This window comes from Neofelis nebulosa, chromosome 16 (assembly GCF_028018385.1).
Source record: "Neofelis nebulosa isolate mNeoNeb1 chromosome 16, mNeoNeb1.pri, whole genome shotgun sequence".
In the NCBI taxonomy this organism is placed as follows: domain Eukaryota; kingdom Metazoa; phylum Chordata; class Mammalia; order Carnivora; family Felidae; genus Neofelis; species Neofelis nebulosa.
Window position 1 is genome coordinate 63,760,411 of NC_080797.1, and position 17,598 is coordinate 63,778,008.

Genomic DNA, 17,598 nt, shown 5'->3' on the forward strand with positions numbered 1-17,598 from the left:
CATTAAACCTGAAAGGAGTAAAAAACCAAAAATCATGTAAAAGAAAGTACACTAAGAGCCTAGAACAAGAGAATCTGTAATAAAAGATCTATGGAATCAAAACCTCATATACCACCTAACTCAATACAGCTTAGAAGCATCTGTCTCATTAAATAAGGGAACTAGGAAAGCACATCTGCCCATTTCCCAGTAAAAATAATTGAGCTGGCAGTTTAAGACAAAGATTAAAAATCTGTAGGCTCTAGGGGTACCTGGGTGGCTCAGTCGGTCAAGCCCCCAACTTTGGCTTAGACGATGAACTCACAGCTTGTGGGTTCAAGCCCCACATCGGGCTCTGTGCTGACAACTCAGAACCTGGAGCTTGCTTCAGATTATGTCTCCCTCTCTCTGCCCCTCCCCCACTCATGGGCGTGCTCTCTCAAAAATAAGCATTAAGAAAATTTGTTTTAATTTACAGGCTCTAAAATATTTTTTCTTACAAATAAATTCTATTTCAAAAAATGTCGTGGGAGAAAAGAATATTCATTCATATAGCAAACATACGCATTTGAGCATTTGGTTAAATCACAAACACAAACCAAACGTAACTTTGGATGTTTCCATCCTTCCACCTTTAGAAAGAAATTGTCCATCTCCTACACATTCATTAGCAAAACTTTTGATGGTTCCTATTTGTTACCACTAGGTGGCGGGCTAAGAAAGGGGCCCAGATAAACCTTAGGAGATCCCCAAGTTTAAAGAAAAACACAGGGAACAACAATGCAGAGAAATGCAAAGAACCAAAAACAGCTCAATGAATACTAACCCAATAAATATATTTACTAAAACTATGCTTTTAGATAGAAAAGACTAAATGCCATAAAATCTTTGGTCATAAGACCCCAAGAATCTACATTTTAACAAATACCCTTAGCATACATTAACACTCTAAGCATAAGCATATTCTAAAATATGATACAGATGGTAACTTTATGAAACACTCCTTAACAGTTAAATTATGTGCTGTCCCAGGAAAATAAGTTTTAAAAAATTACACTTTAGGGAGGACCAGAAAATTAATAGAAACATTAAGATAGTAAGGTCTTTGAAAAGTTTGGTAGTTCTTATAGTTAGAAAACCCTGTTAAGACTCAGTAATTCCACTACTAGAGATTTCCCAAAAGAAATTAAAATGTATCTTAACAAAGACCTTCACACAAATAAATGGTCACAGCAACTTTATTCAAAACGCTAAGGTGAAAACAACCCAAAAGTCTAAGTATACAATGGAGTACTACTCAAGAATAAAAAAATAAACTACGGATACAAATAACAACATGTAGGGGGCACCTGGGTGGCTCAGCCTTTTAAGTCTGTTAATTTCGGCGTGGGTCATGACCTCACAGTTCTTGGGACTGACAAGAAGCCTGCATGGGGTTCTCTCTCTCCCTCTGCCCATTCCTTGCTCGCACACGTATGTGGGCACATGCACTTCCTTCTCCCCAACCCGCACAAAAACAAATTTTAAAACAAAAAGTCACAAGATAGATGAATTACAAAATCATTCTAACTGAAAAAAGCCAGACCAAAAAAGACTATATAATTCACTCAAGCCAAGTCACAGAAATTGCAAAACTATAAAGACAACAAATAAGTGGTTATACCAAGGTATGGGGTGAAGTGACGGGCTTGTGTGTAAAGGAAATTTGGGGAGTAAGAAAATTGCTCCACTGTGGTGGTTACACTTATCTAAACACTAAATTGTACAATATAAACCCTTGAATCACACAAGAGTAGGGCACCAAGCACAGTCAGAAATCCAAGTATACCTTGTAGCTCCCCAAAAACTTTACTAATAGCCGAATGCTGACCAAAAGCCTTGCTGATAATTAACACATATTTCTGTATGCTATATCTATTATATACTGCACTCCACAATAAAGTAAGCTAGAGAAAAAGTTATAAAGAAAATTCCATACGAGAAAATACATTCACAGTACTGTACTGGTTCACTGAAAAAAAAAAAATCCACATGTAAGTAGACCTGCTCAGTTCAAGCCCATGTTGTTGTTCAAGAGTCAACTGTATATGTAAAAGGGGTATATTTTATCATATATAAATTATACTTTAAGTAATTTTTTAATGTAATTCTGAAGCATGAAAGAAATAGTAGGGAGCACAGTAATAAAACCAGTAATTCATTTGTGGAAGCCTGAAAGCATTCTTTTTTTTTTTTTTTTTTTTTAATTCAGTAGGCTCCATGCCCAACACAGGGCTTGAACTCACCACCTTGAGATCAAGAGTCACATGCTATAAGGACTGAGCCAGCCAAGTGCCCCAGAACATTTTTTTTTTTTTAAACTACAGTTATTAAAAAAGGTGGCGGGGGGGGGGGGAGGGGGGGCGCGCCTGGGTAGCTCAGTCAGTTGAGCGTCTGACTTCGGCTCAGGTCATGATCTTGTGGTCTGTGAGTTACAGCGTTGGGCTCTGTGCTGACAGCTCAGAGCCTGGAGCCTGTTTCCATTTTTGTGTCTCCCTCTCTCTCTGCCCCTCCCCCGCTCATGTGCGCACGCGCTCTCGCTCTCTCTCAAAAATAAACAAACATTTAGGGGAAAAAAGGGCTAAATTCAGGGCCAGTGGAGTCAGAGGGTAATTTCAAGATCACTTCCATACAAGTTTATTTTCAAAAAACTAACAAATTAAACATTCCTCAGAAGTGAATCAGTAATTAGTTTTCTATATTGGCCCCAACAAAGCAATTTAAAAATTAATCTAGCCACACCAAAAGACAATTATTTTAAATTGTAGGACTTTGCAACTATATGGAAAAACTATACACAAAATACCACCAAAAATTTAACAATGATAGGTCTGAGTACTGTTCCAGATAATTTGCATTTCCTTCACTTTCTATGCTTTAAAATTTTCAACATTTTAACAATATTTTTACAGTAAGAAGAGGGAAATAGATTTTTAAAAATTTTTAAAAATTTTTAAAAATTTTTGAGAGAAAGGGAGAACGTGAACAGTGGAGAGAGGCAGAGGGGGAGAGAGAGAATCCCAAGCAGGATCAAGGCTCAGCATGGAGCCCGTTGCAGAGCTTGATCACAACCTGAGCCAAAATCAACAGTCCAACATTCAACCAACTGAGCCACCCAAGGGCCCTAGGGAAATGGAATTAAAGGACTCAGTGATAGTCTACAATCCGATTCAATTAAGTATATCACTCCTTTCATTTTAGAAAGCCACAAACTATGCACAAAAGACTATGGTACAATTACAGAAGCAGCAGTTACCCAGTGTTATTAAACAACAGCTTCATTGATCTTCACCTATATGATTCACTCATTTAAAATGTACAATGTATGGGAATGCAAGCTGGTACAGCCACTCTGGAAAACAGTATGAAGGTGCCTCAAAAAACTAAAAATAGAACTACCCTACGACCCAGCAATTGCGCTACTAGGTATTTATCCAAGGAATACAGGTGTGCTGTTTCAAAGGGACACAGGCACCCCAATGTTTATAGCAGCACCATCAACAATAGCCAAAGTATGGAAAGAGCCCAAATGTCCATCAGTGGATGAATGGATAAAGAAGATGTGGGGTGTGTGTGTGTGTGTGTGTGTGTGTGTGTGTGTGTATACATACACACAATGGAGTATTACTTGGCAATCAAAAAGAATGAAATCTTACCATCTGCAACTACGTGGATGGAACTGGAAGTATTAGGCTAAGTGAAATTAGTCAGAGAAAGACAAATATCATTATGACTTCACCCATATGAGGACTTTTAATCTTCAAAACAGATGAACATAAGGGAAGGAAAACAAAAATATAAAAACAGGGAGGAGAACAAAACATAAGAGACTCATAAATATGGAGAACAAACAGAGGGTTACTAGAGGGGGTGTGGGAGGAGGGATGGGCTAAAATGGGTAAGGGGCACTAAGGAATCTATTCCTGGAATCATTGTTGTACTATATGCTAACTAATTTGGATGTAAATTTTTAAAAAATACAACTTTTAAAAATAAATAAAATGCACAATGTAGTGGTTTTTAGTATATTCACAAAGTGGTGCAACGATGACCACAATCAGTTTTAGAAGTTTCATCTCACCTGAAAAAGAAACACTCCATACCCATTAGCCATCACTCCCCACATATACCCCAATTCTCTCAACCCTAGGTAACCACCAATCTCCTTTCCATCTCTACGGATTTACCATTCCGGACATTCCATATAAATGCAACCATGTTATGTAGGCATACCTTGTTTTACAACTGCATTGTTTACAAATTGAAGATTTGTAGCCACTTTGTACTAAGCAAGTCCTCAGCACCATATTTCCAACAGCATCAGTTCATTTCATGTTTCTGTGTCACACTTCAATAATTCTCGTAATATTTCAAACTGATTTTTCATTATTATTACATTTGTTATGGCGATCTATAATCAGTGATCTTTGATGTTACAATTGTTTTGGGGCACCACAAACCGCACCCATATAAAATGGCAAACAATAAATGATGTGTTCTATCCCACCAACCTGCTATTCATCTTCAGTACCATGTCCTGTCACCCCACACTCCACTATCTCTCCCTCTCTCCTCAAGCCTCTCTATTCTCTGAGACACTACAATATTGAAATTAGGCCAGTTAATAACCCTAAAATGGTCCCTAAGTGTTCAAGTAAAAGGAAGTCACACAACTCTCACTGTAAATCAAAAGCTAGCAATGATTAAGTTTAGTAAGGAAGGTATGGTGAAAGTTGAGGCAGGCCAAAAGCTAGGCCTCTTATGCCAAACAATTTGCCAAACTGTGAATACAAAGGAAAAGTTCTTGAAGTTGAAATGAAAAGCACTACTCCAGTTAACACATGAATAGTAAGAAAGCAAAACAGCCTTATCCCTGATACAGAGAAGTTTTAGTGGTCTGGATAGAAGATCAAACTAGCTACAACATTCCCTTAAGCCAAAACCTAATCCAGATCAAGGCCCTAACTTTCTTCTATTATATGAAGGCTGAGAGAGGGGAGGAAACTACAGAAGAAAAGTCAGGCCAGCAAAGGTTGGTTCATGAGGTTTAAGGGAAGAAAGTCCTCTCCACAACAAGGTGAAGCAGCAAGTGCTGTGGTACAAGCTACAACAAGTTATCCAGATCTAGCTAACATAATTAATGAAGGTGGCTACACTCAACAGATTTTCAGTGTTGATAAAACAGCTTTATATTATTAGATGCCATCTAAGATTTTCCCAGCTAAAGAGAAGTCAATGCCTGGTTTCAAAATTTCAAAGGATAGGGTGACTCTCATGTTACGTAGGGCTAAAGCAGCTGGTGATTTTAAGTTGAAGCCAATGTTCACTGACGATTCTGAAAATCCTCAGCCCTTAAGAATTATGCTAAATTTGGGTGCCTGGCGAGCATAGTCGGTACAGCATGCAACTCTTGATCTCAGGGTTTGAGTTCAAGCCCCTCACTGGTTGTAGAGATTACTAAAAATATAATCTTCAAAAAAATTACGCTAAATCTACTCTGCCTGTACAGTGTAAGAGAACAAAAGCCTAATGATAGCACATCTGTTTACAACACAGTTCACTATTTTTAGCCTACTATTGAGACCTACTGGCTCAGGAAAAAAGATTCCTTTTCAAAATATTACTGCTCAATGACAATGGACCTGGCCACCCTAGAGCTCTGATGGAGATGGACAAGATTAAGGTTTTCACATGCCTGCTAACACAATATCAATTCTGCATCCCAAGAATCAAGGATAATTTCAACTTTCACTATTATTAACAAATACATTTCAGAAAGAAAAAAAAAAAAAGAAATACATTTCAGGGGTGCCTGGCTGGCTCAATCAGTACAGCATGCCACTCTTGATCTTGGGATCATGAGTTCAAGACCCATGTTGGGTGGACATTACGTAAATAAACTTTAAAAAAAGTGGACTTAATCAAAACCAAAATGAGATATCACCTGTCAGAATGGCTACTGTCAAAAAGACAAAAAATAAGAAGTGTTGGTGAACATGTGGACAGAAAGGAACCCTAATGCACTACTGGTGGGAATGTAAATTCGTGCAGCCACTGTAGAAAACAGCATGGAGATTCCTCAAAAAATTAAAAATAGACGGGGCGCCTGGGTGGCTCCGTCGGTTGAGCTGGACAACTTCAGCTCGGGTTATGATCGCACAGTTCATGGGTTCAAGCCCCACGTCGGGCTCTGTGCTGACAGTCAGAGCCTGGAGCCTGCTTCGGATTCTGTCTGTCTGTGTCTGTCTGTCTGTCTCTCTCTCTCTCTGCTCTTCTCCCACTCATGCTCCGTCTCTCTCTCTCTCAAAAATAAAAAAATAAACATAAAAATTTTTTTAAAAATTAAAAATAGAAATACCATAGGATCCAGTAATTCCACTACTGAGTATTTAACTCAATGAAAATAAAAACACTAATTTGAAAAGATATATGCATCTCCACTTACCACAGTATTATTTACAATAACCAAGATATGGAAGCAATCTAAGTGTTGATCAAGAGATGAATGGATAAAGATATAGTGTGTACACATACATTCCATGGAATACTACTCAGCCATGAAAAAGAATGACCTCTTGTCATTTGCAATAATATGGACGGACACAGAAGATATTCTGCCAAGTGAAATAAGACAGAGAAAGACAAATACTGTATTTCACCTATATATGAAATCTAAAGAACAAAATAAAAGAACAAACAAAAAAGCAGGAACAGACCCCTAAGTACAGAGAACTGGTAGCTGCCAGAGGAAAGGGAGGTAGGGGATGGACAAAAGTGTGAAAGAGAGTGGGAGGTATGGGCTTCCAGTTATGGAATAAGTCAGAGGGATGAAAGGTACAGCACAGGGAATACAGTCAGTGGTGTTGCGATAATGCTGTATAGTGACCGAAGTAGCTACACTTGTGGTGAGCATTGTATAATCCATACAGTTGCTCAATCACTGCTGTAAACCTGCAATTAATGTAACATTGTGTGTAAACTCTAAGAGCCAATAAAAAAAATAAATAACATAACAGGGGCTCCTGTTTGACAGGATTGACAGGGAGGGGCTCAGTCAGTTAAAGGCCCAACTCTTCATTTCTCTTGATTTCTGTTCAGGTCATGATCTCACAGTTCGTGAGATCAAGCCCCGCATCAGGCTCTGAACTGACAGTACACAGAGCCTGTTTGGGATTCTCTCTCTCTGCCCCTCCCTCGCATGCACGCTCTCTCCCTCTCTCAAAATAAATAAATCAACTAAAATAATAAAATAACAAAGTAGGCCTGAAGGTTGACTCAACTGCTGCAATCTCAACTGCTGCAATCTCCTGATAAAACTGACAAATAAGGGAGTTAGGTTGCTTCTTATGAATGGAGCAAAGAAAATGGTTTATTTTTTTTAATGTTCATTTATCTTTGCGAGAGTGTGAGTGGAGGAAGGGCAGGGAGGGGGACAGAAAATCCAACGCAAGCCTGATACGGGGCTCAAACACACGAACTGCAAGACCATGACCTGAGCCAAAGTTGGGACACTCAACCGACTGAGCCACCCAGGCACCCCAGAAAATGGTTTTTTAAGATGGAATTTACTTCTGGTTAAGACTGCTGAAATGAATCCAAAATCTATAAAGAACTTATCAAAATCAACACCCAAAAACCAAATAATCCAGTGAAGAAATGGCAAAAGACATGAATAGACACTTCTCCCAAAGAAGACATCCAGATGGCTAACAGACACATGAAAACATACTCAACATCACTTATCATCAAGGAAATACAAATCAAAACCACAATGAGATACCACCTCACCTGTCAGAATGGCTACAAATTAACAACTCAGACAACAATAGACGTTGGCAAGGATGTGGGGAAAAAAAAGCACCCTTTTTCACTGTTAGTGGGATGCAAACTGGTGCAGCCACTCTGGAAAACGGTATGGAGTTTCCTCAAAATATTTAAAAATAGAACTATCTTACAACCCAGCAACTGCACTACTACGTATTTATCCAAAGGATACAGGCATGCTGTTTCAAAGGGGCACATGCACCCCAATGTTTGTAACAGCGTTATCCACAACAGCCAAAGTATGGAAAGAGCCCAAATGTCCATTGACAGAGGAATGGATAAAGATGTGAAATATACACACACACACACACACACACACACACACACACACACACACACACACAAATGGAGTATTATTACTCAGCAATCAAAAAGAATGAAACCTTGCCATTTCAAACAATATGTATGGAACTAGAGTGTATCATGCTAAGCAAAATTAGAGAAAGACAAATAGGACTTCACTCATATCTGGAATTTAAGACACAAAACAGATGAACATAATGGAAAGGAAGCAAAAAACCATAAAAACAGGGAGGGGAACAAAACATAACATACTCTTAAATATAGAGAACAAACAGGGTTGCTGAAGGGGTTGTGGGTGGGGGTATGGGCTAAATGGGCAAGGGGCATTAAGCATGACACTTGTTGGGATGAGCACTCGATGTTATATGAAGAGGATGAATCACTGGATTTGACTCCTGCAATCAGTATTGTACTATATGCTAACTAACTTGGATGTAAATTTAAGAAAAAAATTTTAATTGGAAAAAAGACTTCTGAAATGACATTAAAGCATTTAAAATAGTACTTAGACTTAGTTGATAAAGCATTAGCAGGATTTAAGAGGCTTGACATTGACTCCCAATTTTGAAAGACATTCTACCATGGGCAAAATGCTATCAAACAGCACCCCATGCTCCTGAAAGGAAATCAATCAATGCAGAAAACCTCACTGTTGTCTTTTCTAAGACACTACCACAACCGTCCCTACCTTCAGCAACCACCACCCTGATCCGTTAGCAGCCATCAACAAGGCAAGACATTCCAGCACCAAAAAGATGACTCACTGAAAGTTCAGACACAGCATTTTTTAGCAATAAAGTATTTTTAAGGTATATAATTTTTTTTGACATAATGCTACTGCATACTTAAGGACTACAGCATATTGTAAAAATAACTTTTATATGCACTAGCAAACCAAAAAATTCATCTGACTTGATTAGGATATTCGCTTCATTGGGATGTTCGCTTTACTGCAGCAGTCTGGAACTAAATCCACAATATCTCCAAGTATGCTTGTAATATGTTGTCTTTGTAACTGGCTTCTTTCAATTAGCAGGTCTCAGGGTTCACCCAGAATGCAGCACCTAACAATATAGTTCACAAACTATATGGATATACCACATTTTATTTATACATTTACCAGTTAGTGGACATGTGAGTTGAATTTTCACTTTTTGGCCACCATGACTAACGCTGCTATGAATATTCACAGAAGTATGCTTTCAGGTCTCTTGCCTATATTACCTAGCAGTGGAACTGCAGGGACATCATAGTAACTTTCTGAAGGAACTGCCAAACTTTTTCCCAGGGGCTGCACTATTTTTACATTCCTACTGGCAATATAGGAAGATTCTAATTCCTCCATACTCTCACCAATATTTGTTAGTTTCTTTTAAAAAAAAAAGTTACCTCAGTGTGGGCAAAGTTGTACACATCATGGTTTTTATTTCTTTAATGGCTAATGATGTTGAGCATCTTTTCATGTGCTTACTGGCCATCTGCGTACTTTCTCTGGAAAATATTCAGATGCTTTGCCAATCTTTAATTGGCTTGTCTTTTTATAATGGAGTTGCAGATGTTATTTACTTTTAAGACCCCAACTCTTCCCTCTTAGCCCCTCAACTTCCAGAATCTGTCCATTCCTGAAGGTAGTAGATTAAGGGAGAGTAGTAGCCATGAGTCAGAAAAGCACTTCCTACTACCTCTAGGTGTTCTATACAACCAGCGTTTTGTACCAATTTGAAAATTATGACTATAATGAAGCTCTCGTGAAAACCTTGGTGTCATCCTCACCCTTTTAACACCAGCAACAGAAACATGATCCTACCTATAAAGTACCCCAAAACTTTACGTGAAAACTGATTTATCCAAAACTGGCCACACCTTCGAAACCACCATCAGCAGGATTAGCGCAATTATATTCACATAAAATGCTCAATTTAACTAGTATTTCACAAAGTCTCCTCTGCAATAATTATTTTCTCAATGTGATCTAAGCACTTCTGGGATGGGGGATGGCTGTCAAATCTGTTTGCAGCAGGTATGATCAAAACTTATGAACCAGTGAATAGAGTGTCACTGTCAAAGACTACGTGTGGATGCAGAGGCAATTTGGTACAAAAACTCTGGACAAAATTTGGGAGACTTCCAAGTAGCTTGGGGACAATAGGTAGCTGACTGAAAATCATCAAAGAAACTGAAATTTAGAATACTAGCAACAGAAAGGGCACAGTAATCAAACATACTAATAAATGCCTGTTTGGGGGCATCTGGGTGGCTTAGTCAGTTAAAAGCATCTGACTTTGTCTCAGGTCACGATCTCACAGTTCATGAGTTCGAGTTCCGCTTTGGGTGAACTCGAGCCCTGCTTCGGTCTGTCTCTCTCTCTCTCTCTCTCTGCCCCTCAATCATCTGTGCCCTTTTTCTCTCAAAAATAGTAATAATAATTTATAAAGTTAAAAAAAAAAAAAAGCCTGTTTGGTTCCAGGCCATTTCCCCTTTACTGTGTAGTAATAGCCTAGTTAGACAGCAATTACTTTAAACCAGCTTGCCTGTATTTGTTATGGGACTATCCTGCCAAAAGAAGTTCCCTATTTTTCACCCTGACTTTAATTTAGCTTTATTTCTTAGTTTTGCTCTTTGAAGTATTTGTGTAAATATATTCATTCAATAAACCATTCACAAATAAAACACCTCATGCCAGGCACTGTTCCAAAAGCTCTGCAGGTATTAATGCATTTAATCTTCTCAACAATCCTTTGAAGTAGGTAGCAGTATTATCCCCATTTTATAAGGAAATTGAAGAACAGGGAAGTTAAACTTGATCAAAATCACAAAGTCAGTAGATTATAAACCCAGGCAATCAGACTCCAGAGCTGTACTTTCATTTAATCATACTACCTCAGATTTGAATATTCATTTGAATTCATCTGGATGGGGATCCTTTGGTCTTTTCCTCCCCACCCCCCAACCTGGTCTTTTTTTTGTTTGTTTTAATTGAAGTAAGAACAGATGCAATAAATGGATGCAGTGACAAGAGACACAAGCTTAATACATTAAACTTTGGCTTATTCTTGCTTAAAGCACATCCTTTTCCACCAAGTTAACCCTCCAGAACACTATCTCCAAAAAGCTTAATGCCCATGCCTAGCAGAATAACTCCCATGCCACTAAGATTTCTACATCAACGTCCCAGTAAACATGATTATCCCAAGATGTCCCCAACAGCTGGTAAAGCAAGTTTCTGCTGAGATTCAATAGCCCTGTAATCTTATAAAGACAAAGTACAAATCTACAAGAGGGCATGTTTCCACCTATTAAACTGACTAAAAATTACCACAATGCCTAATTCTACAGTTCCTAATGAGATCCAGGATCAGAACAGAAGCAAACTGTTCAGCATCCGTCATGGAAAAATGAGCAGGCACTGTACTAGCTGACAGAATTAATGTACCTTGTACTGAAGCATACAGGGTCATAACCATAATTATTCCCAAAACGGAAAAAATACTTGCCAGTGGTTACAAAACATAATCCTGACTTTAAAACACAAAAACAGGGGCGCCTGGGTGGCTTAGTCACTTAAAGCAACTGACTTGGGCTCAGGTCAATGATCTCACAGTTCATGGGTTAGAACCCCGTGTCGGGCTGTGCTGACAGCTCAGAGCCTGGAGCCTGCTTAGGATTCTGGGTCTCCTTCTCTCTCTGCCCCTCCCCCACTTGTACTCTGTCTCTATCAAAAATAAATAAATGTAAAAAAAAATTTTTTTAATTCAAAACCAGACAATTTAACTTAAGTGCCTAAACTCTCAAACACCACATTCAACGAACTTTCCAAGTTAAATGCTCATAGAAACAAGAAATTCTTAAGTCCAAGAACACTGAAAGTAATCATCCCAAGAAAAGAAAAAGGCCATAATAGCATCAGACACTGCCTTACAAAGGTTCTGTCACTCAAGGTTCTGGAGAGGTACTGGGTTTGCTTTATGTAAAGGTCGATCAGTTGGCCCATGACTGTTCTTCTTTGCCTAGGAAATTATTCACTCTGAATCAAACTCAAACATCTCATTCTATAAAGCCTTCCTGTGCTTCCCAATCCAAGTACACATTTCTCTGTACTGAAGATCAGTGTTTTTCTCCCCATCAAATATAACCTTCCAGTCAATCAATAATTTAGAAAATTCCCTTCCTGGGGTGCCTGGGTGGCTCAGCTGATTAAGCACAGACTTCAAATTCAGCTCAGGCCATGACCTGACAAGTTCATGAGTTCGAGCCCCACATCGGGCTCTCCTGTCAGTGTAGAGCCCACTTAGGATCCGCTGTCCCCGCCGCCCTCTGCACCTCTCCTGCTCACACTCTCTCAAAAATAAACACTTAAGGGGCGCCTGGGTGGCGCAGTCGGTTAAGCGTCCGACTTCAGCCAGGTCACGATCTCGCGGTCCGTGAGTTCGAGCCCCGCGTCAGGCTCTGGGCTGATGGCTCGGAGCCTGGAGCCTGTTTCCGATTCTGTGTCTCCCTCTCTCTCTGCCCCTCCCCCGTTCATGCTCTGTCTCTCTCTGTCCCAAAAATAAATAAAAAATAATAATAATAAACACTTAAAAAAGTAATTTTTTAAAAAATTACTTTCCTAAAAGGTCAAGAAATGTGTTTTTATCTATGTATTTCCAGAAGAGCATAGTATCTAATGCCACAAAAGGAACACAAACATGTGATGAAAGAATAAAGACAGTAAGACAAGCTATATTAAATAAAAAGACAGAAATAGGCTCTGGTGGGCTTGACTGAGTATGTCAGAGGTAAATGAAATCTTTAAGGATTCCTTCTAGATAGGACCAAAGATTCTGTAATCATCTGTCAGCAGTATTTGGTAGAAAACTTACTTATACCTGTCCCTAAAGAGGTCCCTGAGACCCAAGGTATCATCATCCTGAAAATCTGAGGTCTGTTCTTTAAATATATAAAGGGAAATTTAGTATAGTGTCTTATGTTATCTCACTTTGGTAAAGTGCCTATACATTCAAATAATATTCCCAACTAACAAGACTATGGTATCTTCAGGGATCCTATATTGAATCCTGTACACGAAATGACCAAAGGAGAACCAACACCACTGCACATTACAAGAGTCAAAGCATTTAGGGATATTGTGAGAACCTGGTCTAGAAGCTCCACTACTTATCATCAAGAGAAGACAAACAGAATGAGTAGGATTATAACATGTTTTAAATGGAAAAGTGACTGGTTGGTGTAAAAAACAAGGGTGGGTGGGAAATAAACTCATCAATGCAATCTATAAAAGAGGGTTAAAAAAAAATGCCACTTTTCCCAGTCAAGAGCTCCTAGGGTGCATTTAAGAGGACAGTGAAAGAAAAATCCTAGCTCTGTCCTTTATCTATTTAAAAAATAGTCACACTGGGACGCCTGGGTAGCTCAGTCGGTTAAACGTCGGCTCAGGTCATGATCCCACAGTTCGTGAGTTCAAGCCCTGCATCGGGCTCTGTGCTGACAGCTCAGAGCCTGAAGCCTACTTCAAATTCTATGTCTCCCTCTGTCTGCCCCTCCGCCGCTTGCACTCTGTCTCTAACACTGTCTCAAAAATAAATAAACATTAAAAAAAATTTTTTAAAGATAATCACACTACTAGGTATTTACCCAAAGAATATAAAAATATTAACTCAAAGGGATACATGCACCCCTATGTTTATAGCAGCATTATCTACATTAGCCAAATTATGGAAACAGCCCAAGTAACCATAGATTGATGGAGAGGGAGAGAGGGAGAGAGGGAGAGAGGGAGAGAGGGAGAGAGGGAGAGAGGGAGAGAGAGAGAGAGAGAGAGAGAGAGGGAGGGAGGGAGGGAGGGAGGGAAGGAGGGAGAGAGGGAGAGAGGGAGAGGCGCAAAGAAACTAAGTGTGTGTGTTTAATATTAGTCATAAAAAAGAATGAAATCCATGGGGCACCTAGGTGGCTCAGTCAGTTGAGCATCTGACTTCAGCTCAGGTCAGGTCATGATCTAGTAGTTTGGGAGTTCAAGCCCCGTGTCGGGCTCTGTGCTGACAGCTCCTAGCCTGGAGCCTGCTTCAGATTCTTTGTCTCCCCCTCTCTGCCACTCCCATGCTCATGCTTATGGTCTCTCAATAATTTAAAAAAAAAAAAAAAAAAAAAAAAGTTAAAAAAAAAAGGGAATGAAATCTTGCCCCTTTCCAACAACATGGATGGCACTAGAGAGTATTTATGCTAAGTGAAGTCAGTCAAAGGAAGACAAATACCATATGATTTCACTCATATATGGAATTTAGGAAACAAAAGAGCAAAGGGGGAAAAAAAAAGAAGAGGCAAACCAAGAAACAGACTCTCAGCTATAGAAAACAAACTTGGGGTGCCTGGGTGGCTCAAGTTGGTTAAGCGTCCGACTTCAGCTCAGGTCATGATCCTGTGTTTCTTGAGTTCGAGCCCCGCATAGGGCTCTGTGTTGTCAGCAGAGGCTGCTTCAGATCCTCTGTTGGCCTCTCTGCCCCTCCCCCACTGTCTCAAAAAATAAACACTTAAAAGATTTAAAAAAATAAACCAATGGTTATCAGAAAGGAGGTGGGGGTTGGGGGGACAGGTTACATAGGTGATGAGGATTAAGGAGTGCACTTGTGATGAGCACCAGGTGATGTATGGAACTGTCAAATCACTATATTGTACACGTGAAACTAACATTACACTGTATGGTAACTGGAATTTAAATAAAAGCTTTTAAAAAAATTAAAAAAAATAAAAGATAAGGATGGCTACCACCAAAAAAGCAGGAAAGAAGTGCTGATGAGGCTGTGGAGAATTAGACCCTGCACTGTTGGTGGGCATGAAAAATGGTATAGTTGTTGTGTGAAACAGTAAAACATTTCCTTCCACAAAACTTGTTAAATACAATTACCATATAACCCAACAATTTTACTTCTGGGAATATACCAAAAAGAATTGAAAGCAGGGTCTTGAAAACATTTGTACACACATGTTCACAGCAGCATTATTCACAATAGCTAAAACATGGAAACAACCCAAGTGTCCATCAGTGGATGAATGGATAAGCAAAATGTAATATATACATACAATAAACTATTATTCAGCCTTAAAAAGGGAAGGAAAGGGGCACCTGGGTGGCTCAACTGGTTAAGGGTCCGACTCTTGATTCTGGCTCAGGTCATGATCTAAGGGTTCTAAGATTGGGCCCCTAGTCCTTGCTAGGCATGGAACCTGCTTAAGATTCCCTCTACCTCTCCCCCTCTCTCTCTGTCCCTCTACTGCTCCTGCTGGCCTGCATGAAGGCAAGTTTCCCAAATCACTATGTCACATGGAAAGAATGCAAAGTTATCTTAGGGATGACTCAGAACTATAATGGGGATGGGGGAAGATCAGGAAAAAAACAAGGTACCTCTGTAAACTGTAAAACTCTCTAAAATTCACATTGGTGTAATTATAAAAATCATCTCAGTAAACCTCTCTCTCTAGACTAATTATTAGTTCTCAGGAATGGTTGTTTGAAACTGTTAGTTTGGGACCTATCAAAATATATTTTATATGCATATATCTGGACTGATCAATAGAGAAGTTATTACTTCCTGAGATAAAAATATTTTAATGTTTATTTATTTTTGAGAGAGAGCGAGCATGCAAGCATGCGCGTGGTCGGGGGAGGGGCAGAGAAAGAAGTGGGAAAGAGAATCTGAAACAGGCTCCCTGCTGACAGCAGAGAGCCCAACACTGGGCTCAAAAACCTGTGAATCGTGAGATCAAGACCTGAGCCAAGTCAGGCGCTTAACCTGCCCCTATAGTTCTTTTTGCTAAATAATATTCTATTCAATAATAGTACATCTACCAAAAGAGGTAATTCTACTGTACAATTATAAATGACAGTGTAAGACCTGTACATTCCAATAAAATGCCACTATCTTTCCCTTACCTTGAATATTCTTTCATCACATGACTATTATCTTACAGACACTTATTTTTAAAAATCTAAAAATAAGGATAAATACCACAGAAAAGACTTACCATCATGGAAAGCCACTTGCACTAGAAGAGAACAGCAAGAAGAGAACAAAACATCCTGCAGCATTTTCCCAGCTGCTGCGAAAAAGTATTTTATCCTTTGATGATAAAAAGAGGTAAACTTATTAGAAGGAGTGTGTCAACAGTTTAAATTTTAGGAATGTCCCCATCTTATGATTATCAGAGATATTAACACTGAGGGGAGAGACCCCTGTATGAACATGAATGACTCTTGCACCATATGTAAAAAATATATATATTTGCATCTTCTGGGCTCAAAAAGGAGGAAGTACAGCAGCAAAGAAAAACCTGATGTCTGCATGGGGGGGGGGGGGGGGGGAGGGGGAACACCCAAGTGAATAAAAACCAAAAACCCAGACCTGCTTCAGCAAATACATTGGAAGAATAGCTAAATTAAGGACCAAAGGGAGAACTAAAAGACCTAAAATAAACGCCAGAGAACTTAATGTAACAAATTAAACAAACCTCAGTAGTTAGGAGGCACCTGGGTGGCTCAGTCAGTTGAGCATCCTAATCAGGTCATGATCCTGGGGGTCATGGAATGGAGCCCAAGTCTGGCTCTATGCTGAGCGTGGGGCATGCTTAAGATATATTCTCTCTCTCTCTCTCTCTCTCTCTCTCTCTCTCTCTCTCTCCCTCCCTCCCTCCCTCCCTCTGCCCCTCTTCCCTGCTTGTTCCAGTATGTGCTGCACGCTCACACGCGAGCTCTCTCTCTTAAAACAAATTTCTAATGTAAATCTCCACACTTAATTTTAAAAAGATGCAGTTTAGAAATAAAGGAATGAAGAGAAGGAACTCCACCAGAGAATCAGTCTACACAGAAATGGTGAAGTATCACGCCTCTTCATTCATTCGTATTCTGAAGCTACCAGAGAAGTAAAATGTCCTTCATTTGGCATGCACATATTTAAGATAACAGTCAAAGGATGATTTTACTCATCTTCAGAAAAGTTAGCATATAAATTTCAAACAATCCCCTAAAATTCTAGAAAGCAGAGTAGCCTGGATGAAATCTACTTAGCATCTCAATTTGAAAACACAAAAGAGGCTGTAAACAGGTTTAAACCTTTTCTAAAGAATCAATAGCCTGGCGGGGAGGATATGCTTGGGAACAAAATTACTCCCCAAATTTCAGAGACTTCACACAAGGTTTCTTTAGTGAGGAACTATGCCTTTTGATAGTTGAGGATTCCTGGTCAAAGCAGAAAAAGGAAAAACAAAAAATCAGGAAAGGGGTTTTCACTGCCTCTACAGTTACGCACGTAAGTGCTGCTCACATTTCACCGATAAACAGCTCACATGGCCCTTCTGCCTAAGTACAGAAGTTGTGAAAAGAGGGGAGGAAGCACTAGTGTATCAATATAAAAGAAAAAGAAAAGCCAATGAAACCACACTAAAATAAAAAAAAAAAAAAAAGGC

General features: G+C 39.3%; 1 protein-coding gene across 3 annotated transcripts in view; it reads right to left on the minus strand.

The window, feature by feature from the left end:
* Window positions 1-17,598, minus strand: part of YWHAE (tyrosine 3-monooxygenase/tryptophan 5-monooxygenase activation protein epsilon) — a 54,711-nt gene that overhangs the window by 13,626 nt on the left and 23,487 nt on the right. The window contains exon 2 of one of the 3 annotated variants that reach the window (XM_058702950.1): window positions 16,162-16,256. The exons of the other annotated variants lie outside the window; for them this stretch is intronic. Coding sequence (XP_058558933.1) covers window positions 16,162-16,225 — 64 coding nt within the window. The 5' untranslated portion in view covers window positions 16,226-16,256. The remainder of the gene's footprint in view (window positions 1-16,161; window positions 16,257-17,598) is intronic. 3 annotated transcript variants of the gene reach the window in all.